Source organism: Corapipo altera, unplaced genomic scaffold, assembly GCF_003945725.1.
Source record: "Corapipo altera isolate COAL_440 unplaced genomic scaffold, ASM394572v1 75, whole genome shotgun sequence".
NCBI classification, from domain to species: Eukaryota; Metazoa; Chordata; class Aves; order Passeriformes; family Pipridae; genus Corapipo; species Corapipo altera.
The window spans coordinates 12,117,043-12,136,295 of NW_020884887.1; the positions used below are offsets into that span (position 1 = coordinate 12,117,043).

At 44.3% G+C, this 19,253-nt stretch overlaps 2 protein-coding genes and 1 long non-coding RNA gene across 13 annotated transcripts in view; 2 read left to right on the top strand and 1 right to left on the bottom strand.

Annotated features, from left to right (window-relative positions):
* HNRNPAB (heterogeneous nuclear ribonucleoprotein A/B) overlaps positions 1-18,515 on the bottom strand; it is a 29,151-nt gene extending 10,636 nt beyond the window's left edge. For 2 of the 6 annotated variants that reach the window (XM_027643224.1, XM_027643222.1), the window contains exons 1-7: positions 18,377-18,513; positions 17,969-18,262; positions 14,904-15,072; positions 14,661-14,819; positions 14,105-14,236; positions 12,457-12,565; positions 12,048-12,132 (exon numbers count right to left, since the gene is read on the bottom strand). In XM_027643224.1, the coding sequence (XP_027499025.1) occupies positions 12,062-12,132; positions 12,457-12,565; positions 14,105-14,236; positions 14,661-14,819; positions 14,904-15,072; positions 17,969-18,225 (897 nt within the window). In that variant the 5' untranslated portion in view covers positions 18,226-18,262; positions 18,377-18,513 and the 3' untranslated portion in view covers positions 12,048-12,061. Of the gene's footprint in view, positions 1-11,465; positions 11,792-12,047; positions 12,133-12,210; positions 12,364-12,456; positions 12,566-14,104; positions 14,237-14,660; positions 14,820-14,903; positions 15,073-17,968; positions 18,263-18,376 lie in introns of those variants that run through there. The other 4 variants (XM_027643220.1, XM_027643219.1, XM_027643221.1 and 1 more) reach the window with 4 other exon arrangements.
* On the top strand, positions 410-9,421 carry LOC113947034 (5-phosphohydroxy-L-lysine phospho-lyase-like). Of its 6 annotated transcripts, none has more exons than XM_027643214.1 (13): positions 410-636; positions 2,491-2,609; positions 3,364-3,523; positions 4,123-4,197; positions 4,966-5,074; positions 5,169-5,285; positions 5,487-5,569; positions 5,856-6,081; positions 6,359-6,513; positions 7,012-7,101; positions 7,319-7,449; positions 7,836-7,892; positions 9,252-9,421. In XM_027643214.1, exons 1-12 carry the CDS (start codon positions 608-610, stop codon positions 7,886-7,888), a joined length of 1,347 nt encoding a protein of 448 aa, XP_027499015.1. In that variant the 5' UTR covers positions 410-607; the 3' UTR covers positions 7,889-7,892; positions 9,252-9,421. The 6 variants fall into 6 exon arrangements, with proteins under 6 accessions (XP_027499015.1, XP_027499017.1, XP_027499013.1 ...); XM_027643216.1 differs by having other exon boundaries at positions 626-718; XM_027643212.1 differs by lacking the exon at positions 410-636 and adding an exon at positions 903-1,000.
* LOC113947039 lies at positions 12,561-14,924 on the top strand. Its single transcript, XR_003527619.1, has 3 exons — positions 12,561-12,690; positions 13,036-13,178; positions 14,817-14,924. It is a non-coding gene; the product is annotated as an uncharacterized LOC113947039 (long non-coding RNA).
* Positions 18,516-19,253: the final 738 nt, after the last annotated feature.

The following is a 19,253-nucleotide window of genomic DNA, read 5'->3' on the forward strand; positions in this document are numbered from 1 at the left end:
TATCAAGTAGTTGCAACTAGAGATAATTTTGGTGGCTATAGCTAGTCAGCAAAGTCTGCCAAAGTGTAGTTTTAAAAGTCTGCTCTGTTTAGAAAAACATCGTAACAGATGTTGCCAGCAAAAAAATGTGAACATGTACTTGGAAGGGGAAAAAATGTGGCATTTTTTAGAATGAATCTGGCTAAGTTCATGAATTTGTATCATGGGATACAACACCTACACAGTAGCAGAACTTAACCCAGCCCAGAACCTCCCTTCTGGTTATCTCCCTGTTTTTCTTTAGGTAATTCCAGTCAAACAGGAATAGAAGAATAACCATTCTAATCTGATGACAGCATTTCCTCTTTTAATCCTAACTATTGCCTGTCCTAGGATCAGCTTTTAAGGAGTCATCTGTCAGGTCTACAACATATAAATGGTTGGTTTTACTTTTGCTTAAATAGTCAAGCACGCGTTGAACAATTACTTCACTTCTAACACCCAGGCTAACCCCTCAAATTATTCTCAACTGTAAAAGACACTTCCTCGGCGTGTATTTCAAAGGAAAAGTGCTATTGCTGCACTAATGGTCCTGAAGATGCTGTAACCCAGAGGGACCTGGGGCTGGATGCGGCTCCGAACCCCGCGGTGTGTGAGGTGTGTGGTTTGAGGGGACCCCGCAGGGCGCAGCCTCTCTCCCCGCTGCTGCCCGTGAGGGGAGCGCCATCCCCGCGGCCAGGTGAGTTCCGGGCGATTCACACCCCGACCCCGGGCCGCCCCAGCCGTGCCGGGGTGTCGCCGGGGCTGTGCTCGGCGATAAGGGCGGGCAGTACCCGGTGTCCCGGTCCCGCCCTCCCCTCACGGCCCGGCCCCCGCGGGAGGCGGCCGCTCCCCCGCCCTACCCTGCCCTGCCCTGCCCTCTGCTCCGTCCTCGCCCGGCCCTGTCCTGTCCTACGGCCATGCGGGCGGCCCAGCCGCGCTCCCGGCAGCAGACCCTGTCCCAGCGGCGGCGGCTCATCGGGTGAGTGCTGCGGGCGGGCCGGGCCCGGGCGGGCGCTGCCGCCTGACGTGGCTGCGGGAGCGGGGCCGAGCCCGCGGCAGCGCCATGGCCGGGGCCGCGCTGAGCCCGGCACCGCTGCGCCGGGGTAATTACCGCTGGGTAATTAACGGTAATTAGCCTTTCTTAAGGAGGGGGATTACGAAACTCAAGTATAAACCCCGTATGGCACCGAGCGCGCCGGTGTAGACTCTAAACTGCTTAGAAAGCGTTTCCTGGGGCTGCCAGGCCGTGCTGGGCCGGGCGAGGGGGTTTGGCTCCCCTGCTGTTAGAGCCAGTCTATGAGAAAAATTAGTACACCAAAAACATGGTGTTAGCAATAATTAACAACATATTTCTGCCCACTCTGAGAGAGTGGAGTACAGGACTCACTTCCAAACTTCCAATTACTGGTAGTGTTTTAACCAACCTAAAAAAGTCTTGGTTCTCTAAATGCCCACCAGGAAAGGCAGCACAACTGTATTTAACTTTAGGAATACTTTCATATCATATATATTAAAAAACTATAAAGTTACTTTTACATGTTTTATAAATCCAAAGTTGGGCTGAAAGTAAATGCTGGAATTAGAAATGTGCCAATTACACACACCTGAAAAATACCACTCCGGGTATTTAATCTTTTTTCCAGCTGCTTTGCAAGACCCAGCCTCTGGAAGCACTGTCTTAGCATCTTTTGAACAGTCAGGGTAACAAAAAAAAACCGGCTGTTTTACCATTCTATGCCAGCTCACACAGAGAGTATTGCATTCCAGTAGGGGAGGGATAGTGAGGCAGCTGTTCACTGTATCATTGTCCTTTGTTGTCCATTTGACAATAGCTTTGTAATCACAGTCAAATCATTTCTGTATAAGCAATCTTTTAGTAAATGCAGTATGGAAGTTTGGCATTGCCATTCAGAGTCAAATCTCTGCAGCTCCTATTTAGACAGACATCTCAATTTTACTTGTTTAGCAGTTGGTTTAAAAAGTGAAACAAAACAAATGCACTTAAGCAGACTCAGCCTTATAATATCACCGTTTTAAATAAGGTAAGTGAAGCTTTATACAGCTGTAACAATCCCCTGCACCAAACTCTCTGGAAAATCAGGACCTTGGCAATAGCAAGAACATCATAAAAACAATTACAAGATAGGAGACACCAAAGAGGGTTTCAGAACGTGAAGGGCAGAGGAAGGTAAGGAGTCACAGTAAAGACAGGATGAAACTACAGAGGTGAGTTCTGTTGTGTGCTGTGGCTAGATTCCTGGAGAAGGATTTTCAGTTCTGGGGGTTTTCCCTGTAAATCTAAACAAAATCTGAATTGCTTTAGAACCCAAGGCCAGAAGCAGGATGTCAGCACATGCCCACAGAGATAGGAAATGTCTTTCTCTTTATTAACTGACTGAACTGAAAATATTACCAGCAGGATAAACTAAACTCACTAAGATTTATTTTGCTTTCTGATGCCTGTTACAGGTCCTCCTGCAAGCTGTTTTTCTCTAATGATCCGGTGAAGATTGTGAAGGCAAAAGGCCAATATATGTATGATGAGGATGGAAGACAATACCTCGACTGCATAAACAACGTTGCTCATGGTAAGCTAAAGTCAAATGTTATTTGATGCTGTGTTTTTCTAAGCAGAACAAGGAACAATCAGTACTTTTGCCACTGTGCTGGGGGAGGTGTTTAATTGGAAAAGTGGAAGGAACCTTTCTTGAGCCTGTAGTTCCAGGGAATATGGTTCGTTTGAATTTCTTTGTGTGTAAATGTGCTTTCCAGAATTGCTCCCTGTTCTGTTTTCCTAGAAACATATCTAAAACATTCAGATTTTTTTCCATGGAAGCTCAAGTAAAGCACCTCCCTGTAAAACTAACAAATGACATTTTGTTGTGTTTGTAAAAGTTACTGATAAGTGTGCAGTCACAGGACCACTGCTCAGTGTGGTGCCTTAATTGTGTATTACTAAGTAATTGCTGTTTTCTTACAGTATTTGAAAACTCTCAAACCTAAGCCCTACCAGGACTAGTACTTCTTTGATGGTAAAACACATTCCCAAACTCCTAAATTATGTAAATGTCTAAATCTAGGTATTAAATCAGACACTATTTGTTTCAACATGTCAATTCTCAGTACTAACTACAAATCTTAAAGGACAGTAGCTGGCAACTTCAAACCTTCTGAGGGGCAAAACCATGTTTTTACAAGGTGTACCAACATTGTCTTCTGCTGACAATATTAAGGCCCCACTGAGGAAATTACAGTCACCATAAAAGTATTAAGTTGGTATGTGAATGAACAATGTGGGCAGCATGGAAGAACTCTCACACCACTCTCCACATTCTCTTGCAGTTGGGCACTGTCACCCTGATATAGTTAAAGCAGCCCATGAACAGAATCAATTGTTAAATACAAATTCTCGTTATCTTCATGACAACTTGGTTGATTATGCAGAGAGACTCTCAAAAACGCTACCTGAGAAATTATGCATCTTCTATTTTTTGAATTCTGGGTAAGTTGGGTACATCAGAATTGATACTGGGGTTTTACTGGGTATATCCAAACAAGTACAGCACTTGCTTATCAACAGCCAATTGCACGGTGTGGTGGATGGCTCGATACTGATATTTTCAGAAGTTCAGTGACTGAGGTTCACACTTAGCAAGCTCTCTACCTGGGAACTAAACTAGTGCTTTATTTAAGAAGGGGTTTATTCTATTTATAATGCCTTGGACTACAAAACAGAATGTAAATTATGTATTAGTTTCTGGTCTGACTTGTCTTCTGACTTGGGAGTTATAACCAAAATTAAATGTACCAATGTGTTATTTCTGCTGGTAGGGGGAAGGGGGTCATGTTCTCAAGCAAGGTACAGCTGGGAGAAAAAAACCCAAACTGCTTCCATAGTTTCTGCACTGAGCTTTTTAAGGAGGATTCTGTTCTGGTGGGCACTCCTGCCTAATTGGTGCTGATTCCTAAGGGGATCTGAGCAAAACATGCACTGAGTTCTGTCTGTTCTTTGCAGACATGGACAGCACTGAGAGGGAGGTTCAGTTTTCAAAACTCAGGACATATCCTCAGTGAAACATTTACTGAATTTTTCAATTGCAGATCTGAAGCTAATGATCTTGCCCTGAGGTTGGCACGACAGCACACAAAACACGAGGATGTCATCGTGTTAGATCAGTGAGTACACTGGCAGTTTTATCTTCTTTGGGGTACAAGGCTCAGTTTCAGCCCACGGTCAGAGCGTTTCTGAAACCCTTTTGTGGTAGAAAGTCTAACCTGGAATCTGAGGGGAGTAGTTTTTCCCTCTGTTCAGTATTTGTGAGAGCAGCTCAGAGAACTATGGCTGGGCTCCCCAGTACAGAGACAGCTGTTGACCTGCTGGAGGGAGGCCAGCAGTGACCTGCACAGTGGGTAGGGAGCCACAGGAGTAAGAGGGACTGGATTTGTTCAGCTGCAGGAGACAGCCAGGGAGATCTTACTGCAACTACAGCTGTTCCAAGGGAAGGAGCAAAAAAGATAGAGCCAGGCCTGAAGATGTGTGGTGACAAAAAAAAAAGACCTAAGACAGAAGTTGAAACCTGAGGAATTTTGATGAGACATAGGAAAAAAATCTTTTACCATGAAGATGGTCAAATATTAGAACAGGATGCCCAGACACTAGAAGCTCCACTGTTGGAGGATATTCAGAAATAGAACCTTCCAGTTCTTCTGCAGTCTTGCAATACTGCTCCTGAGTTACCCTGCTGTGATTCCAGTCACCAGTGCAGGCAAACCAGTGACCAGTCCTGTCCTTCTGCATCCCTTATATCCACAAAAATCCACATAAGTACTAAGCTTGATAGAAACTGCAGAGCTCAGCTTAAGTGACAGAACCTAGATACTCTTCACTATCTAATGTAATGCTAATCCTGAAGAACTCTTGATACTAAGGAAATTACTGTTTAGTTCTGCCAATTGTTTTTTAAGTGCTTACCATGGACATCTGACATCTTTGATTGACATAAGCCCATATAAATTCAGAAATCTAGAAGGACAAAAGGAATGGGTCCACGTGGTATGTACTTCAGCCTATATCTATCAATTACCTGTCAATTTAATGAAGTTACATTTATGATATATTGAATATAGGGTATTGTTCCTTTGCATAGGCTCCTGTTCCAGACACATACAGAGGACTTTACAGAGAAGACCACAAAGATTCAGTGACAGCCTATGCTGATGAAGTGAAAAATATTATTGAGCATGCACATAAGAGAGGCAGAAGGGTAAAAAGTTACTTTCTTAACCATTTGTTTTGCCTTAGAAATGAATGTGCCTGACTGTCAATGCCATTTAGGGTTACTGAGCTAAGTGGTATGGACTTGTCAAAAAGATCACATAATAATGCAAAAACCATCTAAGGACAAAGAGCTTGCTCCACAAGTTTCTCTGCTGTGTTCAAACATCACATGCTACCTGTGTTTCAGATTGCTGCATTTTTTGTTGAATCTCTACCAAGCGTGGGAGGTCAAATCATTCCACCAGCAGGTTATTTTCAAAAGGTTGCACAGTAAGTGTCATTCATTACCTCAGCTTTATAACTTAACATACTTGCTAAATACGGATAAGAGAGAATTTCTCTGCCTGCTGTAATAAATAGCCTGATAGGCAGGAAACTACCTAAGCCTTCATGTTAGAATGTGAACTTTGTATGGCAAAGACCTGCTTTTAAACATATGATCTAGAACAAGTTTGTTTCCTGAAAGTTTGCCAACTAATGCTTTCTGCATGTTCTTAATCAGTAAATATTATGTTCTCTTTCCTCTTTAGAGACAGTAAAATCTGTTCTGTTACAGGCATGTGCATAAGGCAGGAGGTGTATTTATTGCTGATGAAATTCAGGTTGGCTTTGGCAGAGTTGGGAAGCACTTCTGGGCATTCCAGCTTCAGGGAGAAGACTTTATACCTGACATTGTCACTATGGGGAAACCAATAGGAAATGGGCACCCTCTTGCCTGTGTAGCAACAACAAAGGAAATTGCAGAAGCGTTTGCAGCCACAGGAGTGGAGTATTTTAATACAGTAAGTAAAGAGCTGCCCAAACTCTCTTAAAAATTAATCATGCAGTGTTGTTATTAATACTTAGTAATATTTTATTAATATTTACCACACATTTACTAAACAGTAACTGTGTTACTGTATTATTTCTATCTATATCTTTCTGGTATAGAACTCTTTACTGACTCCATCTGATGAAAGTGGTAGCATGCTCATTGTATCACTGAGGCTACATTTTCAGTGACCCCACTGCATCTCTCTTCCCTTTCCCTGGCTCTGTGTGTTCCTTTCCTGAGCTCAGTTTGGTGGAAACCCTGTTTCCTGTGCGATTGGATTAGCTGTGTTAGATGTGATTGAGAAGGAACACCTTCAGGCTCACGCCACAGAGGTGGGCAACTTCTTGATGAAGCTACTCAAGGAGCAGCAACTCAAGCATCCCATCATTGGTGATGTCAGGTATCAGTGCCTTATTTACATTTTTAGCTGCTTTTTTATTTGGTGCAGTCAAACAACTCAGTCCAACAGATGTTTTGAGAAATTAAATTTGTGTTTTCAGCAAAAATAAACAGCCTGCTGTACATTAGATTAAAATAATCTTGAGCTTATCAAAAGTCTCTTATACTTTGCCACTGGGTCAGTACTGTTTTATCAATTTATTAGCTACTAGAGGAGTTCACTTTCCTATTTGAACTTTTATGTCAAGTGCACAAAGTACAGAAGTGATGAGCTAGATGGAAAACATGCTTAACATCCTGTCTTGTGCTGCCATTCTGAGCAGACAGAAGTCTATATTGTATTACCACATTTCTTCAAAACAGCAAAACCTTTTCTATCAGTAGCCAAACATCAGGTAACTCTCATGCAGTAAAGGTCTGGTCTTACAGAAACCTGGTTTTTAGTTCACTTGCAGTTCCTTCCTCTGACACAGAGTGACTGGTTTTATTTCTTTTAAAGGGGTTGTGGCTTATTCATTGGAGTGGACTTAATCAAGGACCAAGCAGAAAGGACCCCAGCCCCAGCAGAAGCAGAGTATCTGATAACAAGGTACATGGGGCAGCCATGGAGTTCCTCAGTGTGGGAGGCAAGCACACACCTACAAACCACCCTTGCCACTCAGTCATTGTTACAGTACAACAATCTGGCCAAAAAAGAAACCAGTCAGTGGGGAAAGGCACCTGTGACAGCCTCCATGCTGGAGCTTGCATGTTCTTCTGAACTACATGCAAAAGTAAACGTGATTCTTTGCTATTGCTCTTTCCAGACTTAAGGAAGAATATATTCTACTGAGTACAGATGGGCCAGGAAGAAATGTGCTGAAATTCAAGCCCCCAATGTGCTTCAATATGGAGGATGCAAAATTTGTTGTGGAAACAATGGACAAGATACTAACAGGTAGAACTGATCAAAACCCTCAAAAATAGAGGGTGGTTGTTGAACTGCCTCAAAGGCAAAATAGGCTATAGTACAGCCAAGATGGGAGATGGTGAGCCTTCCCTTCTAAATTACTCTGTTTTGAAGTTTTCTAACAAAACTATTTCCTCCACAGATGCAGCACATGCCTTTTAAAACAGCTTTGCTCTGGCTGAGGTTTAAGAATTTACCTATCTGAACAAGGGCAGCTGGTAAAAACTGTCCAAATATTCTTGAAAGCCATAATCTGTGTGCATTTGCCACTTAGCTTTTTATACAGTTTCTATACACTTAGCACTAACAAAGTTAGTGCAAAACCTTGTTTTAAAGTTGTGACTTTGCTAAGTTGTTGCTTATTCTCTCTCCAGATATGGAAAAAGGATGTCTGAACCAACACAAAACATCTACTTGTTCTACTTGAGCAGGTATTTATCTCTAGTCACACAGTACTATTTAAAAGCCAAGGTTCCTATACATAAGCATTGTCAGAGTAAAGCCTCCTCACAGGTGCTTTTACTTGAAGTTAGTTTGCAGGAATTTCAGGCAATCTCATGGCATGGCCCAGACTTGTGCACATCTGGCATTCACAGCTCCTTCCTATCATAGGCTGACACTCCCAGTAACACTGTGTGTGCTCATTTGCTTCTAAGCCAGGTCCAACATGTCCCAGACATGACTACCACAGCATGCTGTGCTGGGCTGGGAAGCTTTCAGAGTGACTGGGTTTAACCCTTGGCATGCAAACAACATGCACATCAACACAAACACAGAGCCTTTATGCTCAGTGCCATTATCTCCAGACAGAAGCTGGTCCAGCTGCATAACTACCTCTCAGCAGATCTCCCCTTGCCTGCCAGTCAGGGCATCTGCATCCCACAATTTGGGATCCTCCACTTATGCTAACAGCTTTGTGAAGAGCTGTAAGTGGTGCTTTTGTGTTTTACTTAACACCTGACTTGGAAATAGTATTGCCTTCTGTTCCCTTGAGCATTTTTTCCCTACTTGGTGGGATCATTTCAGGTTCATGGATGGTATCTCAGGCTTAAGCTTTGATTTACCCCTACAGTCAGAGGTTTGGGGGCATCAGAGTAAGACTGAGTCCTGTTAAGTCTTTAAAGCCTCCTAAGTCTTCATCTGTTGAGGTCCCTCCATAGGTTGCTGAGAGAGGACATCTATCTGCAGCTTAAGTTTGCCACACACTCATGAGTACAGTGTACACTTAGAGTTACACCTTGATAACAACACCCTTTGGTCCATTTAGTACTTGTTCAACCTACTCAGACTAAAAGACAACCCCATGTTTAGTAAAACTCTAGACAGCAGACAGGAATGTACCTGATGTGATCATTGTGATCATGTAATCATTGGTGGTCTCAGCTACCATGAGGTTCACAGTGCTACAGCCCTGAGCTAAGGAGAAATGTGCTTTTAGTGCAGTGTAATATTAGTATAGCAGGCACAAGAAAAATGTGTTAATATTTTATTTAGCAAGTTAATGGAAAGACATACAGCTGTTTATACTACTTATTCTTAGGAACAGAAAGATTACTTAACAGTGCCAGTGTAACTTAGAGGCCTAATGACTTAATGTGCTTGTCTGTAATCTAAACTAAGCAAGAAAAATGCTTTTATTCTCTACAGGAAACCAAGAATGCAAAAAGGCTCTTACTAAGTACAGTACTAGTAAGACACTTACATATAATGTAAGTGAAAATGAGGCAATGAAGTAGATTTCATTTAATGATACTTTTACAAAAAAACATAACATTATTTTCTTTCCATAGGTTTCAAACAATGTTCAAGATCTACTACTAAGAAACATTATTCTACTATAATAATGCACATTTAATCTTCATCCTAGCATGTCTTAGATAAGTCACCTTTGATTTTGTTATTTTCAGTTGTTTTTAGTAAAATCTTTTTGAGAAATAAATTTTACAAGACCTTGTCTCAATTCTGGCAGTGTGGAATTGCCTTTTATTTAAAGCAGTTGTATCTAAAACTGATTATAAAGGAGTATCTTTCTAGTGGCTACTATAAACTACAATTTCTAAATTCATGCTCTTTGAGGTTAGGATGACCCAAGGGGTTCTCTCATTTGTTTACACCTCCAGCTGCCTATGCAAACACCAGTCTAGCTGCCAGTACACCCAGTCCTTCCCAGGCTCTCCTGACCAGTTTCAGCCACCAGTGTCATAACAAGGTCCCTGGTAGCACTATATTCAACAAACAGTCTCAGCAACCAGATTAGGTCAAAAAGCTTCAGTCCCAAATTCTTAACATCAAATGCATGAGGAACAGGCAGCTGAGAGCCATTGTTCCCAAACCAGTTCATACAAAGTCTGTCCTCAAGAAGTATCCAAGCAGGATTAGTAAATTAAGATTAGATTATAGCCATAAACAACAACCTGGTGTACAGGCCTTTGCTTTCACCAGGCAAGTACATGTTCTTTGTATCATAAACTTTTCATACAAAGAAGAAAGGGAAAAGCCAGCTCTGCATTTAAGTACCAGTGTCCTCAGATTCTGCCTAAGGCCTCATCACCTGTCAAGGAAGCATTACCTGAGAACCTACTTCCAAAATCCACCACAGTAACAGCCAGCTGACAAACTCTTGCTAGGACACAGAAGGACTGCAGTAGAATGGTCCTGGTGCTGTGCAAACCTCCCACTGGAGGGCCAGCTGATTGCTAGAAAAATATTCTGCTACCCCTTATTTCACAGGAAAACCAGTAAAAATATGCAATAGAGTAAAGCACTGAAATTTTACATCTTGAGACAGTAATACTTTTAAATACTGTACTCATTTGTTTCAGTGGTCTGCAAATTTTTTTTTTTTTGCAACTAAGTAAATTGGGATTGAAGTTACAGTTCAAGCTGTAAAGTTCTCACCTATCACATTTAAAATCTGATTCATTTTTTTTAATGCTCAAGATTTCCACTTAACCCAATAAGAGTCTTACAGAGAGATTCTAACTTTACAAGCAAGTTTTTCTTTTCAAGGACAGCCAGCAGGGAGCAGCAGATTATAGTCCCTGCAGAAATAGCTGCATCCCTTGCTAAAAAACCTGAAAAGGTCACTAGTAACATCTGTTTATTTCTTGTCTTAGTTACTTGGTTTGATTCCAATTCTGGGCATCAAAGAGAATTTATTACAAGGAGAAAAAAATTGTCCTGTTTTATCTTTAAAAGGAAAAAAACCCCAAATTAATCACTGCAACAAATATTAGAAGTTTACTTTGTGCAGCAGAGCTTGCTACTTATTTATAAATCTGAGACTGGGACTATTCTGCAACAAGACAGGCAAATCACATGACAGTTATTGCCTTAAAATAGTGAACTAGTCAAAAAAGGAAAGCTTATTTCTAGCTGGTCACTCATCTCTAGAGAAAGAGATGGTTTTTTCCACCCACAAGTGTAGTGGAAGTTCTTTTAGCCTTTTTTGATACACAAAAAGGCTTCAAAAATTCAACTTTGCATTGGTAATTTAATGTCTGTCCAACCTGCCTCTCAAGGCAGGTATATACATACTATTAGCAACTCGTAGACAAGTCTCAGACTCAAGACAGTGAAACATGAAGGAAGTGCAGCCCAGCTTTTTCCACACCTCTTGGCTTCCTCCTGCAATGCTGTCCAGGCTCCCAAGCCCTACCTGAGTCCTACACCTCTGGCTCCTCCAAGCAGAGCCCAATGCAGACACCACCACAGTTCCACTGAGCCCCTGTGCTTGCCTAGGGCAGAGCCACCAGCTCACCAGCACAGCTCCAACAGCTGGGGCTCCTCACCTCAGCTCTCCTCCACAACCTCCAGGCACAAGCGACTGCAGGTTTCAGCTGCCACTTAACTGCAAGTGAGCACAACTACCAACACAGCCTTCTAGTTTCAAGATTAACAACATTAAGCACAACTCTTCATCTATCAAGGTACTGCCATGAGCTAAGTTCTGGGAACAGGAACTGGCGTTTCACTAACACATAAGCTGAAGAATGGCACAAGACACTAGATTACGCCTTTTTTATTTCAAAAGCTAGGATAGCTTCAATATCCACGTCATGGTGAATCAGAACACATGTAAAATACCTTACAATACATTAGATTCCAAAAAGGTACCAAAAAGTACAGTAAAATTAACACTTCCATTACAGGAAATGTATGACACAAAAACAATACAAAATAAAAAGGTGGAAAGTGACACTGGTTCCCTAAGATGCATCTCATTCTGTACAACTGGAGTAATGCAGAGTCCATAGTTAACTCCAAGAGGCAGTCCCTAGATGCAGAGCTGCAGCTTTAAGCAGACCCTCAAAATCAGTTTCAGTTTAACCTATTAATAAAATCATTAATTAATTATCTTCAGCAATGCTGAAATTTACACACCACACTGTCTAGACAACTAGTTATCTGTAAGTATTAAACATGTAAAACATTTCCAGGGAGCTCTTCCAAGTAAGATGCACATTTAACAGGCCATAGAAATTTATTGTAAAGTTAAATTTGGTACAGAACTGAAGTATCCATCTACAGCATTGTATACAAAACCTATGCAGTCATTTTCCAAAAGAGACCATGCCACTGCATACCTGAATAAGTTTGATCAATATGGCTTGTAGTTATTCTGATGACCACCACGTCTTGGTGTCTTCCCGTAATTTGCACTGCCTTGACCTATGAACAAGAGAACAAATGCATTAAACTGCTAATTAGTTACGTTTGCTTATACCCAATACAGTTCTCTTTACTTACTGTAATCATAGCCTGGTCCATATCCATAATACCCATATCCTGAATAATCATAGCCTCCATAGCCACCATAACCTTGCTGATAGCCGTATCCTTGATTCCCATAACCCTGGTTCCAGTAATTGCCATAACCTTGATTCCAATTTTGACTTTGAGCTATAGAAGGGAAAACCATCCACAAAATCCCATTTTAGTACACACAACTTATTTAGAATGTGTCCATACTAAAGTAGTGTGTGTGGTACTTACCGCCGCCTCTTCCACCTCTGCCTCTTCCTCCATAGCTACCTCTTCCTCCGCCACTGCTGAACTGTTGCTGCTGGTACACTTCTTTTGGCTGTGCTACCTTAATCTCGCACTGAAAATAAAAAAGGAAGAGTATGTAAGGTGTCTTAGAGCAGCAGCACCCACCCTGAGCAGCTCCTGGGAAATCCAGAGGTTCCTCTGGAGGCAAAGGAGGTGGACATGCTGTGCTCCTGCCAGGTGAGCAGCACTAATGCAGAAGTGTCTGATTTACTGTGCCACCTGGGCAAAGGTAAGTCACTGCCAGCCCTTCCAAGAGGCCACTGCTTTAAGGGCAGTTTATTCTGCCTATTCCTACCATCAGTCTCCCCAAGGAAGAGGTGCTGATGCCACCATTCCTGTAGGCTGCCAGGAAGACTGAGCCTTGTTCATTCAGTGCAGCTCAGGTGAAGTCTGACAGCAACAGCCTGGTCCTGAAGGTTGTGCCAGGTGAGAGGGCAGCTTTTTGTGCATGTGGTTGGACTGTACAGTACCCCTACCAACACTGAAATCATCACTTATCAAATACTGACATTTCCAATGCAGGTTCGGCTGCAACTCAAGCTGTCAGTCAGCTGCCTGGTTCCTGAATCTGTGCATAGTCCAAGATGAAAGCTGCTGCTGCTGCAAAAGGAACAACAGCACCTGAGCAAGTCTGGCCTGGAGTTCTTCACCACAGGACCCTTAAGGTAACCTGTTTTTTATTATCACTATGACACAAGGCATAGTTAGGAGATACAGAAATTTCTCAGCTTCCTTGGCATGTAGACATTCATCTCTCCTGAAAACAGACTTGATCAATGCATTACATTTGCCAAAGCTTATTTTGTGCTGTATCAAAACCAGTCTAAGTGCAATCTAAGTCACTGTGCCAGACAGTATGATCAAATATAACAGGGCTTTGAAATTATGTGTATGGACAGCACTGGCCTCAGAGCAAAGGAAGAGGGACACCTCCAGCCAGTACACATCCTTTGCCCCCAGTCCTCTCCTTATCAGCTTGAGGCATGAGCCTCTATTAGCTGTTCCCTCAGATGAGCAGTGAGCTGTTCAGAGTATCTCACACCACTCTTACAATAGTTCCCACAACCAGCTGACCAGGTACAAGTTGCCATAAAATTTACATTTGCTCTCTGGATCCTTGTAGTGGGTTGACATGACAAGGGTTTGGTAGCAGGGGGGGCTGCAGGAAGGGGCCTCTGAGAGAAGAAACCAGAAGCTGCCCCCAGCCAGGCAGAGCCAGTTTCAGCCAGCTGCCTACAAAGTTAGTGTCTCTAAGGTTTGCATTTATGCAAGGGCTCTATGCTGAAAATAAGCCACATCAACAGATAAGGCCTATACTGCTACACAAGCCAGTTTCTCCCTGTGTTTGTAATGAATGCAATTAGATACTTTACATACAAAAGGCCCTAGAACACAGCAATTATCAAAGCCATAAATACTGGCAAAGAATCTGTGACTGAACTTATGGCAAAACAACAGTAGGGTAAACTGAAAGCTGTCCTTATTGTAAATTTAGTACCTTGACACAAGAGGTCTGCAAAAACCTTTTCAGGTTACAGATGTAGTGTATGCTTAGTAACTTGGACAAAAAGTTGTAAGTCAAAGTTTCTACCTTGCTTCCACTGACGTTATGGAATTTCTTCTCCAAAACCTTCTTCACTGGATCCTCTTCCTTGAAAGTGATGAACACAAACCCCCTCCTTTTGTTGGTCTTTGGATCCATTGGAAGTTCAATTGCTTCAATCTGAAGACATGAAATACTATTTTCAGTCTTGTATTTTAGCAGAACACTTAAGTACAAGGCATTTGGGACAGTAAAACTATTAAGTTTCCTCTCTATGTATATTATGCAACACCAAAGCTGCGTGAGTCTTTCTATATTAACACTGGCCTTCAGACCAGAGATTTCCATTTTACAACTCTTCAAACCAATTTTAATATCAGCTAAAATGCTTTTGAGTTAAAGGCAGGGGTATCCAAGTAGCACTGAAAGCATCTAGTGCAGTCTGTGCCACCTTTGCTCTTAAAGTGGGAAACCTCTGGATCAGTTACAGAAGTCTTGATACATCTGAAGTTAATTTACTTTGAAACTTTTAAAGTATTAGTAAACTAAATAGCAACTGGAGACTAATAAGTGTTTCAGAGTTTACTAGGATAACATTACACACCTCTCCAAATTCTCCAAAGTATTCCCTGATTTTCTCTTCTGTGGCTTCTGGGTTTAGTCCACCAACAAATATTTTCTTCACCGGATCCTTTTTCATTGCCATGGCCTTCTTGGGATCAATTAGTCGGCCATCTAGTCTGTGTTCTTTCTGTTCCAGAACCTGAAAGACAGTTTGGTATGGTTAATTCAAGCTGAAAAGTTTCCCCTTAAAGTTAAGGATCCAAAACATGAAGTTCAAATTCACCTTTTCAACACTCCCAGGTTCTTTGAAGAGAATAAATCCAAAGCCTCTGGATCTTCCTGTGTTAGGGTCCATCTTTATCGTGCAGTCGGTTACCTCACCAAATTTGGTGAAGTAATCTTTCAAGTCTTTTTTGCTCGTATCCCAACTGAGGCCACCAACAAACATCTTCCTGAAATTTCAAAGAGAACAGCTATTTAGATTCAGGAAAGAGTACAGCAAAGGCCATGCAGCAAGATGCTCAGTGGCATACTCCTCAGCAGCATTGTCAGAACACAACCAGCTGGTCCAAGTTAAACACTTGCCTCTTGTCTAAAGCTGGTGGTACTACAGGAGTGCACAAGGGTGGGTTTCTCCCCCTCTTTTTGAGGAAATGCCACAATGCACCCTGAAGCTGATTACAGGCTATAAGAAACAGCACAAATTGCCTGAAATATTCCTCACCAGTAACTTATGCTCTTAGGTTGTTTGCAAAAAAGCAGTATTGATTATCAGGTACTGCCAACTCAGGTTTTGCAAAGAATCCAGGATCATTCCTACTGCTCTGAAAGCATCCAGCAAAGAGTAAGGCAATAAAAGCAAAATGCATGAGCTCTTTAAGGTTTTGGTCGAATGGCTGTAGAAATTTTAGTCCTAGGAACAATCTGCAAAATTTAAACCGGGTATCTATGACCTCCAATAGCAGTCACATACATGAGATGGGACTTTGGACCTGCCTTAACTACTGTGTTGTACACTTCTTCCTGCTTAGTTACTGAATCTAGTTCTGTCTTCACCAGTACTACAGGAGCCTCTCCACTATTAGCCTTTACTTCCAAAAAGGCCAGTACAGTCCTTCCCTGCCTACTTTCCCACACAAAATATCCTCTGAAAAAGGAGATGCATCTCTAAGAACTAAATTCTACTGAGACACAATACACAAGTTCAGCTAAAAAACAAAACAGTGATATCAGGCAATAAGGCATTTTTCAAATGCTTCACTTCAAATGAAAACATTAATAACATGGCTGTATTTTCTATTTTCAGAGTTTCCAAGGTAACAAACTAAGCTTTTAAAGGCGTTCGAGCCTTTTTATCTAACTATAGACTGAAGCAGTTTAAGTTATCATTAGAGTGTTTAGAGGCAACCTAGATTTGGCTCTAGGAGGTATCAGCACTTTAAAAACTAGACTATGCCTAAGTAAAATTGGCTTTGGGGGCTTATGTGTAACTTTGATTCGCTAGAACTGCTGTCCATTTATATTCAAAAAAAAAAAAAAGTGGGGGAAAAAAAGGTGTTATAAGGGTTTTGCCTTTTTTTTCTTAACCTGGATGAAATCTGGTTTATCCTTTGCAGGCTAAACCCTTGTGTTTTCCAGAAAAACCTGCTGTGCACTCTTTAGCTGGTGGTTGCCGCAGGATGTACAGGGTCCTGCAGGCGCTAGAGCAGAGCCTTACAAAGTTTACTAAGCCTTTCAATACCAGGTTAAAGGACGGTCACTCCGGTGGATTCCTTCCCATCACAGCTCCCTGACCGAGCTGTAACCCGAAGAGACTCACAGCAGCTCTCCACAGCACACCCCGGCATCACTGCTTACACTTAGATCAAGAGTAACTCGGTGGCTGGGGGATGACAGGATTTGTCCGGAGGCAGCTTTAGCTGCTTTGTGCCATCGGGCTGGGGCTGTGGTGCACACACAGGCATTGCCACACGCTCAATTCACCTCTTACCACAGCAGTACACAGCACACTCTGCAGTTTGCAGGGCTTTGGTTTGTAACTTGAAAGACTGATACCTACACGTATTTAAGTAACACAATATAAAGCCTTTGGAACTACGACCGAATTCCTGGTATTTGGGTTTGCCTTCAGAGTGGACAACTGCACCCTTAACACGTAGTCTTTTTTTCCCCTCCTGAGAGAATTGGTGCAGCTAAATCGAAGCTTGTTTCAGCTCTTAACAGAACACTGATATCAGTGGCTTGGACAGCTCTTGTTTTAGCACAGCACTACATTTTCCACATAGGCCAATCAATCCATCCCTCTAAAATAACTGCTTTTCTTAGAAGTTTCATTTCATACGGATTTGGGGTTGAAACTTGTCACCTCCTGTGCAGGAAAGGAAGAGCATCACCCTCTTTTCAGCCCAAAACACTAAAAACAGTAAAAGGAAAATTCACACGCGGCTGGAAGGCCTGGTTTTTAATTCTTCTCATGTCTGCAAAAGGTACATCCGGCCCCAGCTTGTAGGAAGCTGGTGCAAGTCTTATTCGTCCCTTTACGGCCAAAACCTACTACACTGGCTTCAGCTCTCTGTCTGACCTGAGGGATCTGACCCTCTGGTCCAGGGCTCGGTGATAACAAAGGGAGTTCCAATTAAATACGCAGGGTAGCCTGAATGACAAAGACCAGCCTGAGAAAACAGGCAGGTCCTTTGCAAGTCAAGTACGTATATTTACAAACAAACTATGATAGGAAAGAAATTCCTCTTTTGTACACAAGGATGCCTCGACCAAAACCCAGCGGAACTACTCTGACTCCTCCAGAAATCACTTGCAAGACATAAGCCGTTTTCTGACAATGCTGCAAAGTAGCACACCAAAATCGCTCTTACTGGTTTGAACACACCGCACACCGTCTCCATCGTCCCCGTTTTCCCTTTACTTCTTTTATAAAATACTTGCCTTACCCCGACCGCCTTCCAAAGCCAGGATTATTCTTTTTATGCGCGTTACACAAAACACGTTCGCATTTACATCGACGCCGGTCACGCGATCCCCAGAAAGTTTCAACTAGCCCCCCTTCAACACAAAGCAACTCCTTCCGTCCGCCCCTTTCGCTCGGGAGGAAAAGGCTGAGGAAAAACGCGGGAGACGTAAATCCCCTTCCATTTTACAGCGTGAGACGGCACCAGCCCCGCTCGGCGCCCCTCCCCCAGCCGCCACATGGCGCCAACAAAAGGCAGCGCCAGAACAAAGGAAGCGCTGGTGCTGCAGGGCCCCGGCTCGGCGGGGCCGCTCCCGCCGCCCTCCCCGCGGGGCCGGGGGCGCTGCCGGGCCCGCCGGGCCGCGCACGGCGCCCGCGCTTACCCCGCGTCCTCCTCGTTCTTGCTGGCGTTGATCTGGTCGCCCTCGGCCCCGTTCTGGCTGGCGGCCGTGCCTGCCGTGCCCGCCGCCGGCCCGGCTCCCGCCGCCGCCGATGCCGCTCCCGCTGCCCCCGCCGCTGCTGCTGCTGCCGCCGCCGCCGGGGCCGCGCCGCTCTCGGCCTGCTGCTCCCCGGCGCTCTCGGCCGCTTCGTGCCCGTTCTGGGTGGCGCCGGCCGCCAGCTGCTGCTCCGCTTCGGACATGGTGCCCCGTCCGCTGAGGGAGAGGGACGAGAGGCTCCTGCGAGAGACGAGCGCGGGTCAGCGCGGCGGCTCCTCCCCGGCCGGGCCGGTCTGATCCGGTCCGCTCACACCCCTCCCCCTTTCCGCCGCCGCCATCCCGCTCGGTACTCACTTTAAAACCCGCTCCCGATAAAACCCGGGCTGTCTGGAGTCCGATTAAAAGCGCCCCGGCGCTGGAGCCGATCGCGCTGCCCGCGGCTGCTCCGCTCCGGCCGCGCCGCCACCGCCGCCTCCCCCTCAGACACGTACTCGGGCCCAGGCCTTCGACGCGTGGCCGCCTTTATAGCGCCGGAGCCTCCGCCACCCCGCAACAAGGCACGCGCTCGTTGGCCGTCGCCGCCTGTCACTCAGCGCGTTCGGCGCTCGCCGTTGGCTGGGCCGCGGCGGTCGGCGGGACCCGGCCGGGAAGAGCGGGCGAGGCGGGATTGGGATATCGGGATAGGGATCGGGATGTCGGAATATGGGGACCGAGGCCCAGCGCGGCCCTTGGGGCCTGTTGTGCACACCCGGCTGTGAGGGGAGCGCTGCGCTCACTCTCAGTGCCCGCCGCTCCAGCTCGAGGTGCGCTCTGTGCACGGAGTCGGTCGTTGCTCCAGGACACGGAAGGTTTTGCTTCGTGTTTCCAGCTCCGCTGGTTCTGCAATCCAAGAGGGGCCGGAGTTTGATGGTGTTGTTTTTCGGGTTTTTTTTTTTAACTTAGGTTGGATATTACATAACTGCGGGAGCCGGAGCGCCGAGCACGTGCCCAGCCCTTAATTCCTTTTGCCCAGGGATATGTCAGCCTCCCTGGCAAAGCTGGGCTGCAAAGTGCAGAACTCAACTTGTAACCACAGCTCACGTTCTTGTACAGTTTACAGCTCCTAACGTCCCGTTTGTCTGTGTCAAAGGGACAGAGCTTGGCTTCTGGACATGCAGCCAGAGCTCACGGCCACATCTTTAAAGAAAATAAAAGTTAAGTACTTAGCTTGTGGGCAAAAAGTAGTAATTAT